The sequence below is a fragment of the Danaus plexippus genome, chromosome Z, assembly GCF_018135715.1.
Source record: "Danaus plexippus chromosome Z, MEX_DaPlex, whole genome shotgun sequence".
Taxonomy (NCBI): Eukaryota; Metazoa; Arthropoda; class Insecta; order Lepidoptera; family Nymphalidae; genus Danaus; species Danaus plexippus.
In genome coordinates, this window is record NC_083559.1 from 9593619 (window position 1) to 9608744 (window position 15126).

Sequence of the window (15126 nt, forward strand, 5' to 3'; positions counted from 1 at the left end):
TTATTCATATAATTATTGCAAAGGTTAAGAATATGTTTGAAATTTTTTTTCACATTACCCATGCTAAGCGAGGTTACGACAATATTTATTAGACTAATCACGTATTTCCTATAAAATGTAATGAATTCTTATCAGCCGAAAACATCAAGTAATGACTTTTAGCACATAACAATAGGAAAAAGGGACAAATGTTAACTGTGACTAGACAAATGTTAACTGTTACTAGACACATCTGATATTTCATTGAAGTTATATATTTTATATTAATATGAATTGCTTTTGTTATGCATGTTTTTAAAATCAACATTTTTACAAAATTATATTAACCAGTCTAGTGCTGTAGCTTAATTCACTTTTTTTTAAAGAAATCTACGTTATGATCTATGCGAATACTATAGATATATTTAACTTATTCCATTTACACAACTATGTAAAGGGTACCATTAGGACAACACTTGTACGTTGTTAAATACTACTCACTTGTTAGTAAAACAAATTATTTCAAGGACGAGGGATTCATATTTTATCAATTAATAGACAAAAAATTTAATCGCTTGTTGCATTGATAAAATAGGATACAATGGATTTTTCTTTATGGACTTTATTGTGATAGAAAAAGGTTAATTAAATTATTATATTCAGAAATAAATGAGAATTGAGGAAGTGGGAGTTGTATTACCGAAATATTTCTGAAAATAAATCCAAAAGATTTTATTTTTCCACGAAATAAATAAAATATTGTCTATTGCCTTGTCTTTGCTACATTAGATAATAAAATACATTAGAAAGCCGTTGTGATTTCGATTGTGGTGGAATGTAATTCATCAAATCAATTTGATAATTATAATTATTTTTCTGTGAATTTTGAAGCACTTGCAAACAACAAAACATATATTTTTAATATTTTGTTGAACCAATCTGAGCAATACAAGAAACTTTCAAACTGCTTTAGTGTTTGACTAATACAAATTTTAATATATATTTTTTTGTTATCAGTGTTCTAGATTTATGATGAGACCGGTGTCATAATGCAATAATAGTCAGTTATAATTCAACTGCTCAAAATAAAATCGTTAAATTTTTTTCTTTTGCTGTCATATTTACACTTTTTGCTTTTGGTTCATGATAAAACATTTTACAAAACTTATTTAGTGTTTCATTGTTACGAGATTTACTTAATATCTAATAGTTTTTTGGAGACTAAGTAAACTCAAAACATTTCTTTCTGGACTCAGATTACAAATGTTCTGGCGATAGGCCTCCTGTCGTATTTTGGTCAATAGGGATTACTAACGATAGTTCATATTATTATCTGTAATTAAGTAAGTCGTACATTAGATTAGCATTCACGGCTAAGGATATATTATTTTTAGTGACCCTAACTCGAGACAGTTCTCGTTGCTATACCAATCTTGATTTAAGTAGAGGGTTCGATATCGAAATCCAATTCTAAGTTAACGATGTTCTTTGTTTTGTTTCGAGGCCTAGATATCTATTATTCTTGAAGTGTAGATTGTCTAAGCTCTATTATCCGCAAGGACCGTTTTAAGAGCCGATTCCATAGGATACTCACTGCATGTATACAGAAATAATACGCTCACTGAAATATTGAAACAAGTATATAAAATCTGACATTTTCTGCTGGCGGCTTCTCTCATTTAATTTTTCTCATGACTACTAAGAAGTAAAACCAATCATTTAAAATTAATATTAATGAAAGTATTGAAAGATGCATCCAATATGTAAATAGTTTAATATATTACGGAAAGTGGATTGAAATTTATAATCAGTCTTGATTCTGGTCTGGAAATCGGTTTTCTGTTTAAGGAAGATCAATACATGCCATCCTACGTATATAAATGTACGTACTTATGTTAAATGTATAACCTCCTTTTTATTTTTGATGCAGTACAAATACTAGTAGATTAATTAAATCTCTATTATACACATTCGAAATTAATTGTAAGGGGAGCCTAGATTATTTCTTACGCTCCATTATATTTAAATAAGACGAATAAATACAATTTTCTCACACTTCGAGTCGTATATTAGCTCGCTCAGGTGTCGCCTCGTTTAAAAAGTCTTTAGGAAAGAGACTCTGAACATTAACAAGCGTCTGAAGTCAACGAGACGAAAAGTGTTAAGACCTGCACTTACTGGTACAATACACTGCACAGACTTGCATTAAATAAATATTGTAAAGACTACACAACATCATTTTATTATTAGGTATAGATATTTTAATCTGGTACAGTATTAGTAAAATTATTTCAGTTTTTTTTTAATTAATGGTGCTTATTAGAAATAAATAAAGGTTTAAATGAATCCTATCAGTTAGAGCTTTTTAATATCCGACATCGAAAATTTTTGCACAATTTTCAAAGAAATGCTAACTCAAAAAGATTCACTTTTATTGCGCTTTAAGATTGCTGCTATTGGATATTTTTTATTAGAAAGGTGGCAAACAAGCAGACGGCCTACTTGATGTGCAGTAGTCACCGTCGCCCATGGACATTCGCAACATAAGATATGTTGCGGATGCGTTGCCAACCTCAGTTGTTGAGGAAGAGGCAGGGTTGGGAATAAGATGATGGCAGGAAATGGTGGAAACAGGGAAAGAGCAACCGGCTCTCTTACTCATTGGTAGAAACAATATTAGGGAATTATGATGAGAATGTTCTAAATAACAAAAAAAAACATAGATAAGTGAGACGTTTATTTTATTTAAAATATTTAGCAATGTACTAATAAACATTTCATGTCTCTTCAGAACTGCTCGAGCTGAAGACAACCTTGTCGTACATTTCAGGCAAGTAATCGTAATGAGGATCGTTTTCAGCGTATTTCAAACTATTTTTAAACTTCTCCCAATTCATTGCGAGTTCTGGCTTAAACAGTCTGAAAAGAAGTACTTGCACCATTATATTAAAATACCATAAACCAATGTTAATACATTGTAGTGTCTTTTTTTGTATATTATTGCTATGCCTCAGTAAGTTAGAAGTGTAATATGTATATACGTTATAAAATTTTAAAACAGAATATTCTGTGTTGCTTTAAGATCTCGAAATTATTAATGGAATTATGTTACGAGATTAATTAAAAAGGCGAGCTTAATATTTCTTAATGTTGTAATTCTTAATGTTTACTAATTGTAAACAAAAATCATCAACCTGTTATTATTCATAATACAATTCAGATAGAATGTATTTTGTTGCGGTAAATGATATTGTTAACGAACATTGGAAGTAACATAAATTATAAACTGTACATGACATGTTTTATTTTATTTACTTGTAACAATTTTATTACCGTCACTAATTAATAAAATAGAATATTAATTAATGCAGTATAACAAATCACGTTAACCAAGTTCTGAACAGAACGTTCAATTTAAAATCATGTCACTATATTTGCTACAAGAGTCCAACCCTGGTATTAAGAACGAAAACAGGATGCACGTGTGCCAAATGAAAAAAAAAAAACAGACAAAAAAAAACTTTAGTTTGAATATATACAGATTCTGTGAGCGGACTTTTATATTATTATAGTTCATATGCAGTTGTAGTAGTAATAAATATTATCTGGAACTTTAATTATGTCAAAGCTGAAGTTTTTATCATTCCGTGTTATTTTAAAATGCGACTAACCAAATAATAATAACTGGTTGATTTTATTTAAATAAACAAACGAATTTTGAACGCTTGAAAAATACAAATGAATTATGCTCGAAGCGTGCATGTGCCAAGCACCTGCGTTAGAGATTTAATGTTAATGTTATGAGTTCATAGTTGTGTGTAGTCATTATGAAAAATTTTAAAAGCACCTATTTTTTAAAGTAATTTAGTAAACTGCAGAGACATTAAGTTTATAGTTCTTTGTTAAAAAATATGTTACAACCTTAATGTTATCTTAATTTTATTTAAGTTTTTACTTTCATTAAATTAACGAGAACTCTTTGAATTCGACAAATACGTATGAAAAAATTCGACAAATATGTATGAAACTTTCGATATACTTACGAACTAATACAGTTCATATATGAAGATATATGATCGGATTTAAAGATGTTGAAGAGGCTTGTAAAACCTGTGCAATTGGACCACTGTGCGTCTGGTGCCATAAGCATACCCACCGCCTTACCGTTGCAGATCAATGGTGCACCATACATGCCCTTTCCATATAATATATATCAGTGTTCACGTCTTAAGAGACTTCTTCAAAAATCATGATTTGAAAAAGATTAACTAATGGCATCTGAGATAATGAATGCATATAGTATTTGGATATTATATAAATGTTTTTTTTTCGAATACATGTTTCATTGTTTAATAAAATATACAAAACTTACATGGCAGGGCTGTGCTTCCCTTTCGGGCTAGAAAAAAGTTATCATTGTAATCTCCTTTTCAATAAACAATTTTCATAAAAAAAAAAATATTAGATTCATACATCTTTGAGACAAACGGTTGCAGTCTTATCAAAGTTTCCCATATACCCAAGATTAGCCATGGCCTTTTGAAATCTGAGCTTTATAGCGTTGCACCAAACGTTCTTCTTGGCTATAACAAGATACTGAGTGCGGACTTGGCGTTGTAGAAGGAACTTATTTGTCGGATATATCTTGTCCTGTAAATAATTTAAGATTTTAATAAAATATAGGTATTATATTATATCTGTAGATTTTGATGTCCCTGTTTTTTAAAGATTATTATTGTCTACTTAACTTCTTTTAAATTTCTTACTGTTTCTGACAATCATTCTAAAGAAATATTTTCTTATGTTTATAAGTATCCTTTGTTGTTCTTTATTTGCTGTGTGGGTTTAATGTAAAAAAAATACTTACAGATCAATAAATTAACAAATTAATTTTTGAGTACCAAGGGCTTTTTTAACGGAAATAATTTAGTTTTAAAGAAATGCTTTCAGTGATGTAGTTTGGTTCCAAAACATATAAAACTATTTTATTTAAATGACTGCATCAAAGATAAATTTTCTTACTGTTAGTTTCAAAATTATTAGAATTACTGAAAATTAATTGATACTAATGTATTTATTTGGACTGAAAACTTTTTTAATGTTGGATGCCCAAAAATATATATCAACCATTTCTTCATTAGAGAATTCTATTATTTAGTATTTCGAAGGGCTCTTTAAATTAGAACCCAATGCAGCGAAAAAATTTTCAGCAAATCTACGAAGACAAAGTTTGTTCAAAAGTCCAGACTTTTCGATGATTTATTGTATTCTCACAATTCATATCTATTACACGAAAGGTGAAATTTAATTCCAATAAAAAAGAAATGTCTCCTTACTTAATTAAAACAGTTCGGACTAACTTTTAAGTCTTTATCTTTTAAACTTTTAAGGTAACTTTTCCGTTATGAAATAAAAGCGTTCAAGTTTTATTATGCTTTTATGACGAGGGAATTGAAAAATGTTTCTAAATTTAAAAACCAAAATCCCTTCCCAGTAGTTATAAAATTAAAAACCAAGTTTAAATAGATTTAATATTTTGTCTCTGCCAACTTGATAATTTTTGTTACAAAATATTGAGTTTTCTCATTAAAAAGTCATATAGCAAATTTTGAAATTATATTTTTTTATGGCATTTTTTGTATATTAACACAAATATATGCAAGAATTGTTAAAATACTTTCAAAAAGTAAGAAACTAGTTTGTTTGTTCATATAGAAAACGCTACATTTCTAATAAATTTATCCATAATTAAAAAAAAAAACGATACTACAAGTCATTGTCATTTTTAAAATCAATCCAATGTTAACCTGAGTCATCTACATACAAGTATATTCACATACAGAAGAATGTTTTTTAAATTAAAATATTATTTCCAATAACACCTTTTTCAAATTAAATACGTTTTCATATTATATTTCATTCTAATGTTTTAATTAATAATGGTTTCAGTGAAACTTTATAAACCCAAAAATTTTCGAATGAATGGCGTGCTAATTTTAGTTATTCAATTAAAAGCTAAACAAACTTTAGACCAGACGGCGTTGTGTTAATTAAAAATTTTAAACAACAGAAACAGATTTATACACACCAAAACTAAAACAAAGCGTCAACCACTTCCTAGGTCAACTAGCCGTAGTTAGATACTGGTTTGTTATATTAATTTATTATATAAGTTGCAAGTGGTAGGTTCGTGTCATGAGAATTTTGTTAAGAAAAAACATAATAGTAGAGAATAGATTTTTAATTGGTAATTCCAATTTGTACATCAATTATTCTCTCATACCCGCGGCCCGGTCATAACCGCTACACCTGAGCGTGCTGGTAAATTAATTCATTATTAATGATCGAACATACATCGAGAAACGACTGTAATTCTTATGATATATCTTATTTATTCTGTTCTGTAAGCAATACTCTTTAATATTTAACAAGCTCTAGCTCAAAACATAAAATAACATATAACAAATAACCAATTACGCTGATAGGCAATTATACCAACTAATATTTTGTAACCATGATAGAAAAACAGCTATTTTTAGTGTCATGCTTGTTACAACGAACTTGACTATCGTCTGTCAATTAGACCATTATATACATGTAACGAGATGCATACTTCTCCAGACCGCTCAATAAAGTTATTCAACGTAATTGACAAGCTGGCATGCATTTATTGCGTTGGTCTTTGTTCATTGTTTGTATGTGAGGTTATAAAATTATGTCTGTTATTTCATTAGTTCGCAGATGAGAATACACAGCACGGCTTTGTCTAATTAACAAATACATTCATTTGGCTGCTTTAGGTATTTCGTTAATACTTATCGCAATTTCAATTCCTAACCGATATATTGCATTTCGTCGTTGCATTATTCATTTTATGAGAACATGAATTGTCAGCTGCATGTATCGTAGCTATATTAAAAATACTGAAACTGTTTGACTGTTTAATATGCAATAGATGGATTTGGATTGATTTTGATTCAAACCGAAAAAACGGAACTAAACGAAACCTTTAAGCTCACTTCTTTTGTGTATATTTTAGAAGATTCACCCGATGGGTGTGAAAGTAATTAAAATTTTATTTAATAATTATACTTCTAATCATCTGGTAGACCGATTACCTCATATTTTTATTTTATCTCCAGTAACGTTGCTATCGCGACGAACTAACACTGTACAATTGGTCTAAATTTGTTAACCCGTTTTAAGTTGGAAGTGGCCTTAGTTACAAACTCAAATGCATAAATATAGTTTGATATAATAAATAAGTCTTTGGTTTAATCTCCATTTCGATTTCATTTTAATAACTCAATAAGTTTTACTATTCCGCCGAGTCATACGATCAAAGGAAATACTGGTTGAGGTAAAATTTAATAATCTCTTTGCATAAATAATTTGTTTGAAATAAAAAAAAAAACATATGTAAGATCTGGTTTCTCTTTAATATAAAACAATTAGACTAGACTAGACTATGAAGTTACTTTTATAGTATTTTACTATTTTTTGAAATATACTCATGTTGAAGTACTTTTAATAGTAAGTGGTTTCTTGAGGAAAAGCTCTAAAATTACTGTAGGTATAATCTTTCACCATTGATTGAAATGCTTATATATTCAAATGTTAATAGACATTTTTATTTAAATTTAAATAATGTCATATCAATATGTTGTCTGGAGAATTAATAAATTGTACGATGTGAGAAATTATTGAGAAGGTATGAAATAATTTTCCATATAAATGAAACTAGTATTATTCGGATTTACTACGCGGATTTTATTATTTAAAAAACTACATAATCCCGACGTTTCGGTTACTTTGCAGCAACCGTGATCACGGGCAGACGAGGCAGACGAGACGGAAGTTCATTGTAGTTAGTTAGTTGTAGTTGTCTATTATTTCAAATAATAGATTTGTATAAGATAATTAAGTTAATATATGAGTGAAATCACTAGAGGAGGTATCCATGTAAATTAAAAATATTTGATAATTATAGTTGTATAGTTATAATATACGTGCAAAAAATGTTTTAAATTATTGTTATGGCCCTCTTCATTTAGAAGACTGTATGCAACGTTTTAAAAAACAGTAAAAGTAATTGAATATAAAAAAAATATAAATACAAATGAAATTTTTGTAAAAAAAGAATTAAAAAAAAAGGTATTTTACTTCAAGAGCATCAAAAAAATTGAAAAAGTTGTAAAATCAAATTAAAAATGCTATGTAAAATTGATATATAAAAAGAATTATAAATGAAAATCAAATCCAATAGAGATAACAGATTAATTGGACAGCATTTCATTCGAATGAAGCTCGAAAGTTAGAAAACGCTCGATTTAATTTACCAAAAATATATTTGCAATAAAACAAACGAACTATAGTAACTTTATTAATAAATGAAAAAGGATGACTTTAGAAAGACTGAAATACTCCTTCGGAATTAGAAAAGATTTGGGTATTATCCTTTAAAATACAATAGCATTACACCTTTAACAATTTCTTTGTTCTGAGAAATTAAAATCACGCTTTAGAGCTTAGTTAGTGCCAACAAGATTATTTTTAAATTATAACGTTCTCAGATATTTTTTTGATCACCTGTCAGTATGCATTTCCAATCGTTTGGCATAATAAAAAAAAATACTAAAATCGCGATGGTTCGCGAGTTTTACTCTCCTGAATGGCAGAGTAGTATAATTGTTTAATTCTGATGGTTTTAAAAAAAAATGACAATGAGGAGATCTCAAATGTCGGATGTGTACTAAAATAAATGTAGCATTAATGTATTAGTCAACTTTTTAAATAAACTCTACTTTGCAGCCCTCATGAGTCACTGCATATTTGAAGAAAATCTTATATAAAAATTTCTCGTGTCACAATGTTCGTTCCCGTACTCCTCCGAAATGGCTTGACCGATTCTCATGAAATTTTGTGAGCATATTGAGTAGGTCTGAGAATCGGCCAACATCTAGTTTTCATACTCCTTGAAGTAAGGGTTGTTCACCCTTAAACTTTTTTTTTTTAATTTTTCAACGAAATTTTTTGTTTTTATTTTTTTATAATGTGGCATCAAAAAATACATACAACCCTAAATTTTTTATCACTAACCCCTATTTTTATATATATATGTAAAGACAATACGAGTGTAAGTTTATTTCGGCTAATATCTAAAATGGCTGAACCGCGTTTAACGGGACTTATTGGCAGGTAGCTGATGTATTAAAAAGTAACTTAGGATACCTTTTTCATGATCCCGAATGACCATCCCGAAATAATAACGTGCGAGTGGGGGGCAGGGCGCATACGGGTCTTTAAAGTTTCGTCATATTTTCTTATTATTTTTCTTAGGCAGACGGAATCGCGCGTAACAGCTAGTAATTCTGTATGCACTTTATCATTCCAATATAGATACTATTGTTTTTTGTAAATATACTCCACATAATTTTAAATTTTATACACATTTTTTAAAGTAATCAATTATTGTATAAATAGTAGTGAATACCGAGTGAGAATTGAATATATAATACATACATGCTACGTATCGTAACAAGAAATCCAACATATAGTAAGGGTCAAGAACTCACCCCTTTGTAGAAGAAATGCCAGCCCACAGCTAAGCATTCCTCATGTAGTGACAATATTTCTTCACCATTGTAGTCTATCTGGAGAGCACGAAGCGGAATTTCTGCTAAAACATCCGGTACTTGACGCGCCAGTAACAATACGGCGGGTGCTTCTTGAATCATATAAGCTCGTTCAGCGGTAGCGTTGGATACTAGAAACATTTAAATATTACCAGTATATTTAAATTATATTTTGCTTATGAAGCATGTTAAAAAATTCATATAAGCTAGCATTTAACATTATAAAAAAGAAAACTTCAAATAGAAAATTTTAAACCTGTCTTTTAATTTTTAATTAGAGCCCAAGATGACTTTAATATTTTTCAGCTTATTGTTGAGTCAATATTAATTTTTATATTAGTTTGTTCTTGTGTGCGCTCTTCTTTAAAATTCAGTAAAAATAACTACTATATTCACACTAAACGCCCTAGCTTTTTCAAATTAAATCAACATCTTTTAACAGCAACTTCTAAGAAATATACGGGAACTAACTTACTTAATTTATAAGTTTCAAATACTACTCATTAGCCCTCAGAACTACTCATTAGCCCTCTTCATGTTGTTACTTTGAAAGGATTTCGAAACTCTTGGACCTTATATGACGTTTAGTCACAACCTAACAACCTTCTCAAAACGTAGGTAAGTTATGAAGCTTACTTGTGTCACTGTTAAGGTTATTTATACTCTCTAGTGTTTTAATTTATTATATAATAATTTATTGTAAAAACTACTTTAGAAACTATTCACCTTATGTTATAAAATTAATTAAGACTCAAAAAGTAATAACGTCTCAATAGTCTTCACTTCAGAATACTTAAATGTATTTTCAAAATTGTATTTTTTCCTATTGCCCCATTTTTAATATGTTTTAACTTCGAGTAGGAACTTAGCTTTTGAGAGCCATCTAAATTAATTTAAAAAAGTACTTTAATAGCAACACCAATGGGGTGCTTATTGAGTGTGATACTTTCAATTTATTTATCTAGCAATTGTAAATCAGCTTCTACGATGAGGCATTAATAACGATTGTTTTAAACAATTCTGATACGAATACCGGTAATATTTTAATATATTACGTCGCTAAAGTTCAAATGGCAAAAATAAGCTGCATGACTATATTTATAGTATAATAATTTAGGAACCTAATAAAAATGTTTCATAATGAAACAGAAAAAGAAAAAACTTTAAAATTACATATTATTAAATTGATATAATCATTTACGCATGTACGTACGCATATATCTTGGCAAAATTTTTATAATACAAATATTTCTAATTCGATATGGAACGTATTTCATATCTATAACACATTTTTTTTTAATAAACTGCTAGCTAAGCGTGGCTATGTTATGCAAATGTTATGTTATCTGAACTTCGCCTTAAATATTTGTCACATATATTATTACCTATACTTAAAATAGCAATTCCATCTTAGTAAGTCAAATTAATTAGATTTTTTACAATAATTGAAAATATTTCTCAGTGTGCTATTGTTTTGTGTAACATGATTGTAAATAAAAAAAAATTGTAAAGTTGCTATATTTCTTTTAATCGTTCGTTTTTACAAGGCTTTATACAGAATAGTCAGAAAATATAAAGTATTAACCACTCCTTATTTTGATTAAATCCTAAAACTGAATTCCCACAACTACGCCAGTTAAATATTATTTAGCGTGGAAATTTCTAGTCGAAAAAATATTAGGAATTCTATAATTTCTGTTCTATTCCTATAAAGTCACTCGCATATCAAATATTCGAACAATATACTCCTTAAATTTTAATATTTTACTACGCTCTAGCGCTCTTGTCAATTTTTCGCAGTTCATGAAGACGAAGTACTTCCTTCAATTGCTTTATGTTACTCATAGAAAAGGTAACCGCATAGTTACTCAAAATAATTCTTGATTCATTAAAAATCAATTTTAATTACTTTGTGAGGCAAAAAAATTATATAAAACTTATATATATTGTAAACTTGTACTCGTCTACATTAGACTAAGTATCCTCTTATTAAAAAGCAACCAAATTATATAAAGATTATTAAATTATGGACTACATTAACCAAAAGGTTTAAGAAAGAGAACCTGTAGAAAGCAGTAATAAAGGCAAGAGTACTTAGACACGTTAATTACGGTCTCTGCTGTGAGCAAGTCAGATAATCTTCATTGGATTTAGTACTCACGTTTGGGTATGATTATCTTCGTAACTTGCACTCTAATGCCGCGCCGCGGGTGTCTATAATAGGTTGCGGTGATCACATTGACAGGGCGAGTGTCGTGGTATGGGATTGCCGGGTTCACGACGCAAACAGCCGCTGTTAACACCGCTGTTCGAGATACGAGAGTGCCCATACAAATGCCGCGATAGTGGGATAAGAAGTACACCTATGAAATTAATGATATTAATATTAGTTATAACCATAAGTAGAAAAAAAGTCTTACTGCTACTACGTGCAAAATTGTAGTTAGAGTGATGAACATGTGAGTTAAATTTGCCTGCCATGTAAAAATAAAATTTTACAAATAACTTAGCTTGATATAGCAGTCGAAGTTATTCTACTGACTTTGAGGGGCAAAAGTGGGAAAATATACATACATCGACTAGTTTAAATGCTTGTTACGTCCTTTTAATTACAAGCTTTATTAGATAAACCTACATATACAGGTAGTAACTTAGAACAGACGTTTATGTAATAATTTCAACATTTCACAGCGAGTTATTACTATGATTAGTAATTAGACAACTACTGTTATTAACAGCTAATGTGTTTCTAATTCAGATAGGTTAATTGATTAAATAAGGCATCTAATTTAGTAAGTGTATTATCTAATATAATTAATGGTCGAATTATTCAAGCAAATAATAGATCTTCCCGGTTTGCGTTGGCTATCGTAAAATATACATTGGTCTAGATATTCTTTATATAAAATGGGAAACGCAACTTCACTACAGATGATAAGGATTCGGAATTTACACTTTACATTTTCATTATTTAAAAATATAGGTAGATTTCATACTTTAACGGACATATTAAAAGACTCAAAACAAGTTTAGATTAGTTGTTATGTGATTTCAAACAATATAATTAACAAATTTCCCTGATAACAAAGATAAGTTAAAGATCTATAATCTATATACATTTAACACTTAAACCAGATAGCGTTTTACAATCTCTGTGGCTTCACAATTCTCGTACTGAGAGAGAACTTAAAATGTGTTAGAGATGTTATGGAGAATATTACGGAATTGAAATGCTTGTGTTTTATGTGTTGTACAAAATTAATCACATCCTAAAAATTACCTCTAAATAGACAAAAAGATATATTAAAACTACTCTAAATGTAAACTGAAGACACTCAGATTATTGAATTTTTTTTTAAACTTATATGGTCTATGGCATAATTGTCTGTCTGTTAATTCATAAATCAATAGGATTTTAAATGGCGATGGAGGCTGAACATTTAATAAAATTCATTCATTACAAAACAAAACTCTTATTTCGTGATGTTTAAATTTTACATCTATGATAACAATCTCCACGTTTCAATGATTTTTTTAATCAAAGGCACTTCACTTTTGTTATGTTGTTGTGTGTTTGAATGGTTTAATTAAACAATTTTAATAAAATGCCCATTACGGTTACAAGAAACGTTTTTACAACGGTCATTTTTATAACTATAATCAACTCATGTAAATATATGGTGAGGTAAAAATTCTATCTATAATAGTCAAGAAATAGATCAGAAAACTAAGACAATATTAAAATAAAGATAATCAACAAGTTTTGAATTAACAGTCACCCGGTCGTTAGTTCTGTACTCAAACATATTCACAGAGAAGATAATTATGCCGCATAACTTATTCCAGTGCACTTATAACTAAATCCTTTTAACTCGATGTGTCATATAAACATTTTGATTTTATTTGAAATTTAAATGTTTATATTTAGTTATTTCGGACACAATTATTTTAAAGAACAAAATAAATTTTACTGTGTTATCCGTTACATCTAAAAACATAATGGTGAACTTTTAGATTAGAATTAGATTAAAATGTACAACCCGATACTTTCATTCATTGTTCCAGATATATTTTTATATTTAATTTGTTCTTTATATATAAAAAATACATAATAATGGTGTGTTTGCACCAGTTTAAAAAAAAAAAACAATATAACGATTATTCTATACCCTGTTTTGGTCATAATCCATACATATGTAAAGAGAACTTAAATGGTTTCTTATGTAAATAATTTTTACGTTCGATATTTTAAGCTAAACGTAAGTATAGATTCAATAACTCTCTGTCTTGCATTTATATAATAATCTTACCATAAAAGGCACCGATCCTTCTCGGGGTTTGAAAGGTTCTCTCCCGAGACACAACGTGAACCATCCTTGAATAAAAGCATTGTATTCCTCAGTGAAACTAAGAATTTTTTTCCCATATCAAATATGATTTTATAAAATATAAATTCTTGGGACCAACAATATCGTAATAAAAATGTTACATCAAAATCGCATCAAAGTATTAAGAGGAGTAATATGAATAAAAAAATATTCACCCAAAACAAAGAACATATATTTTTTCATTGCAATCTAAAAAGCAAACTAGCGAGTAATCAACGGAGAGAGAAAGGTTCGTTAAAATTTAACCAAAGCATGACTAAGAAAATAATATAAAGGTGGTACTGATTAATATGCAGTTACTGTTTCTTATATTATCAACTCTTTACAAACTGTTAACTAGCTTTTGACATAACTTCATCAGCATATTATATTTAATTTAGTTTATAGTTCTAAAAATTTGTCGACTTCTTGGATCGGTGTTCTTTTTTGGCTTAAACATCTCTGTTTTTATATAAATATGTAGGTAATAAGAGATAATTAAATAAAAATGTCTCAATAAAGACATATTTCATCGTTCTCAAGGAAAATAAAAGTAAGTTCCTACAATCAAATAAATTCAAAATAAGAATAAAATAAAATAAAATTATGACTATGATTTTCAATTCACCACTCACCCTTATAAATACACAACTAGCAAGTGTTATTAATTTATAATTTAAGTGAAAACCAAGTCGTACAAATATTGGTTCATAGAAACCTAAATTTAACGAAGACTTCTAAGATATTATACATAGGAATTTCTCTCGAAATCGGAATACTATCGTCACGGGTGAAGCTATATATTTGCCGCCCGTTTATTAATTAAACCTGGTCTATTTACAATCAATATACTATTCATCTTATACAGTAACTGCACTTCATCCACTTAGTAGATATATTCCAAGAAATATTATCAAATATATTAGTTAAATTTTATCATTTAACTAGTACCTATTTTGTACCCAATATAAAACTCTGATTAGTGGCTCATTATTTTAGAAGCTATAAGATATTTTTTGTTCCTACTAGTTAACTTTATATAGAAAACTAACCTAAACTGAAAATCTTAAAAGTAAATACTAAAAATCTTAGAATACTCAATATAACTAGTAAAATTAGTTCATTTCTCTTTTCTAAGTTTTAAA

The 15126-nt window shown here is 28.7% G+C and overlaps 1 protein-coding gene across 1 annotated transcript; it reads right to left on the reverse strand.

The window, feature by feature from the left end:
- Positions 1-2703: 2703 nt before the first annotated feature.
- LOC116777561 (uncharacterized) lies at positions 2704-14263 on the reverse strand. The gene is made up of 8 exons (XM_032671182.2): positions 14158-14263; positions 13925-13989; positions 11776-11977; positions 9555-9745; positions 4453-4629; positions 4352-4378; positions 4023-4174; positions 2704-2898 (listed from the first exon to the last, which is right to left on the reverse strand). The coding sequence occupies exons 1-8, from the start codon at positions 14183-14185 to the stop codon at positions 2757-2759; spliced, it is 984 nt and encodes a 327-aa protein (XP_032527073.2). The 5' UTR covers positions 14186-14263; the 3' UTR covers positions 2704-2756.
- Between the last annotated feature and the right edge of the window lie 863 nt (positions 14264-15126).

What these genes read in the sequence shown, in the direction of transcription:
- LOC116777561 (XM_032671182.2), bottom strand. Translation starts at nt 14,185, where the DNA reads ATGAAAAAATATATGTTCTTTGTTTTGG. An exon ending in ATATATGTTCTTTGTTTTGG is followed by an intron (nt 13,990 to 14,157) that starts GTGAATATTTTT and finishes CTTTTATTCAAG; the next exon opens with GATGGTTCACGTTGTGTCTC. An exon ending in GGGAAGCACAGCCCTGCCAT is followed by an intron (nt 4,175 to 4,351) that starts GTAAGTTTTGTA and finishes TTATATGGAAAG; the next exon opens with GGCATGTATGGTGCACCATT.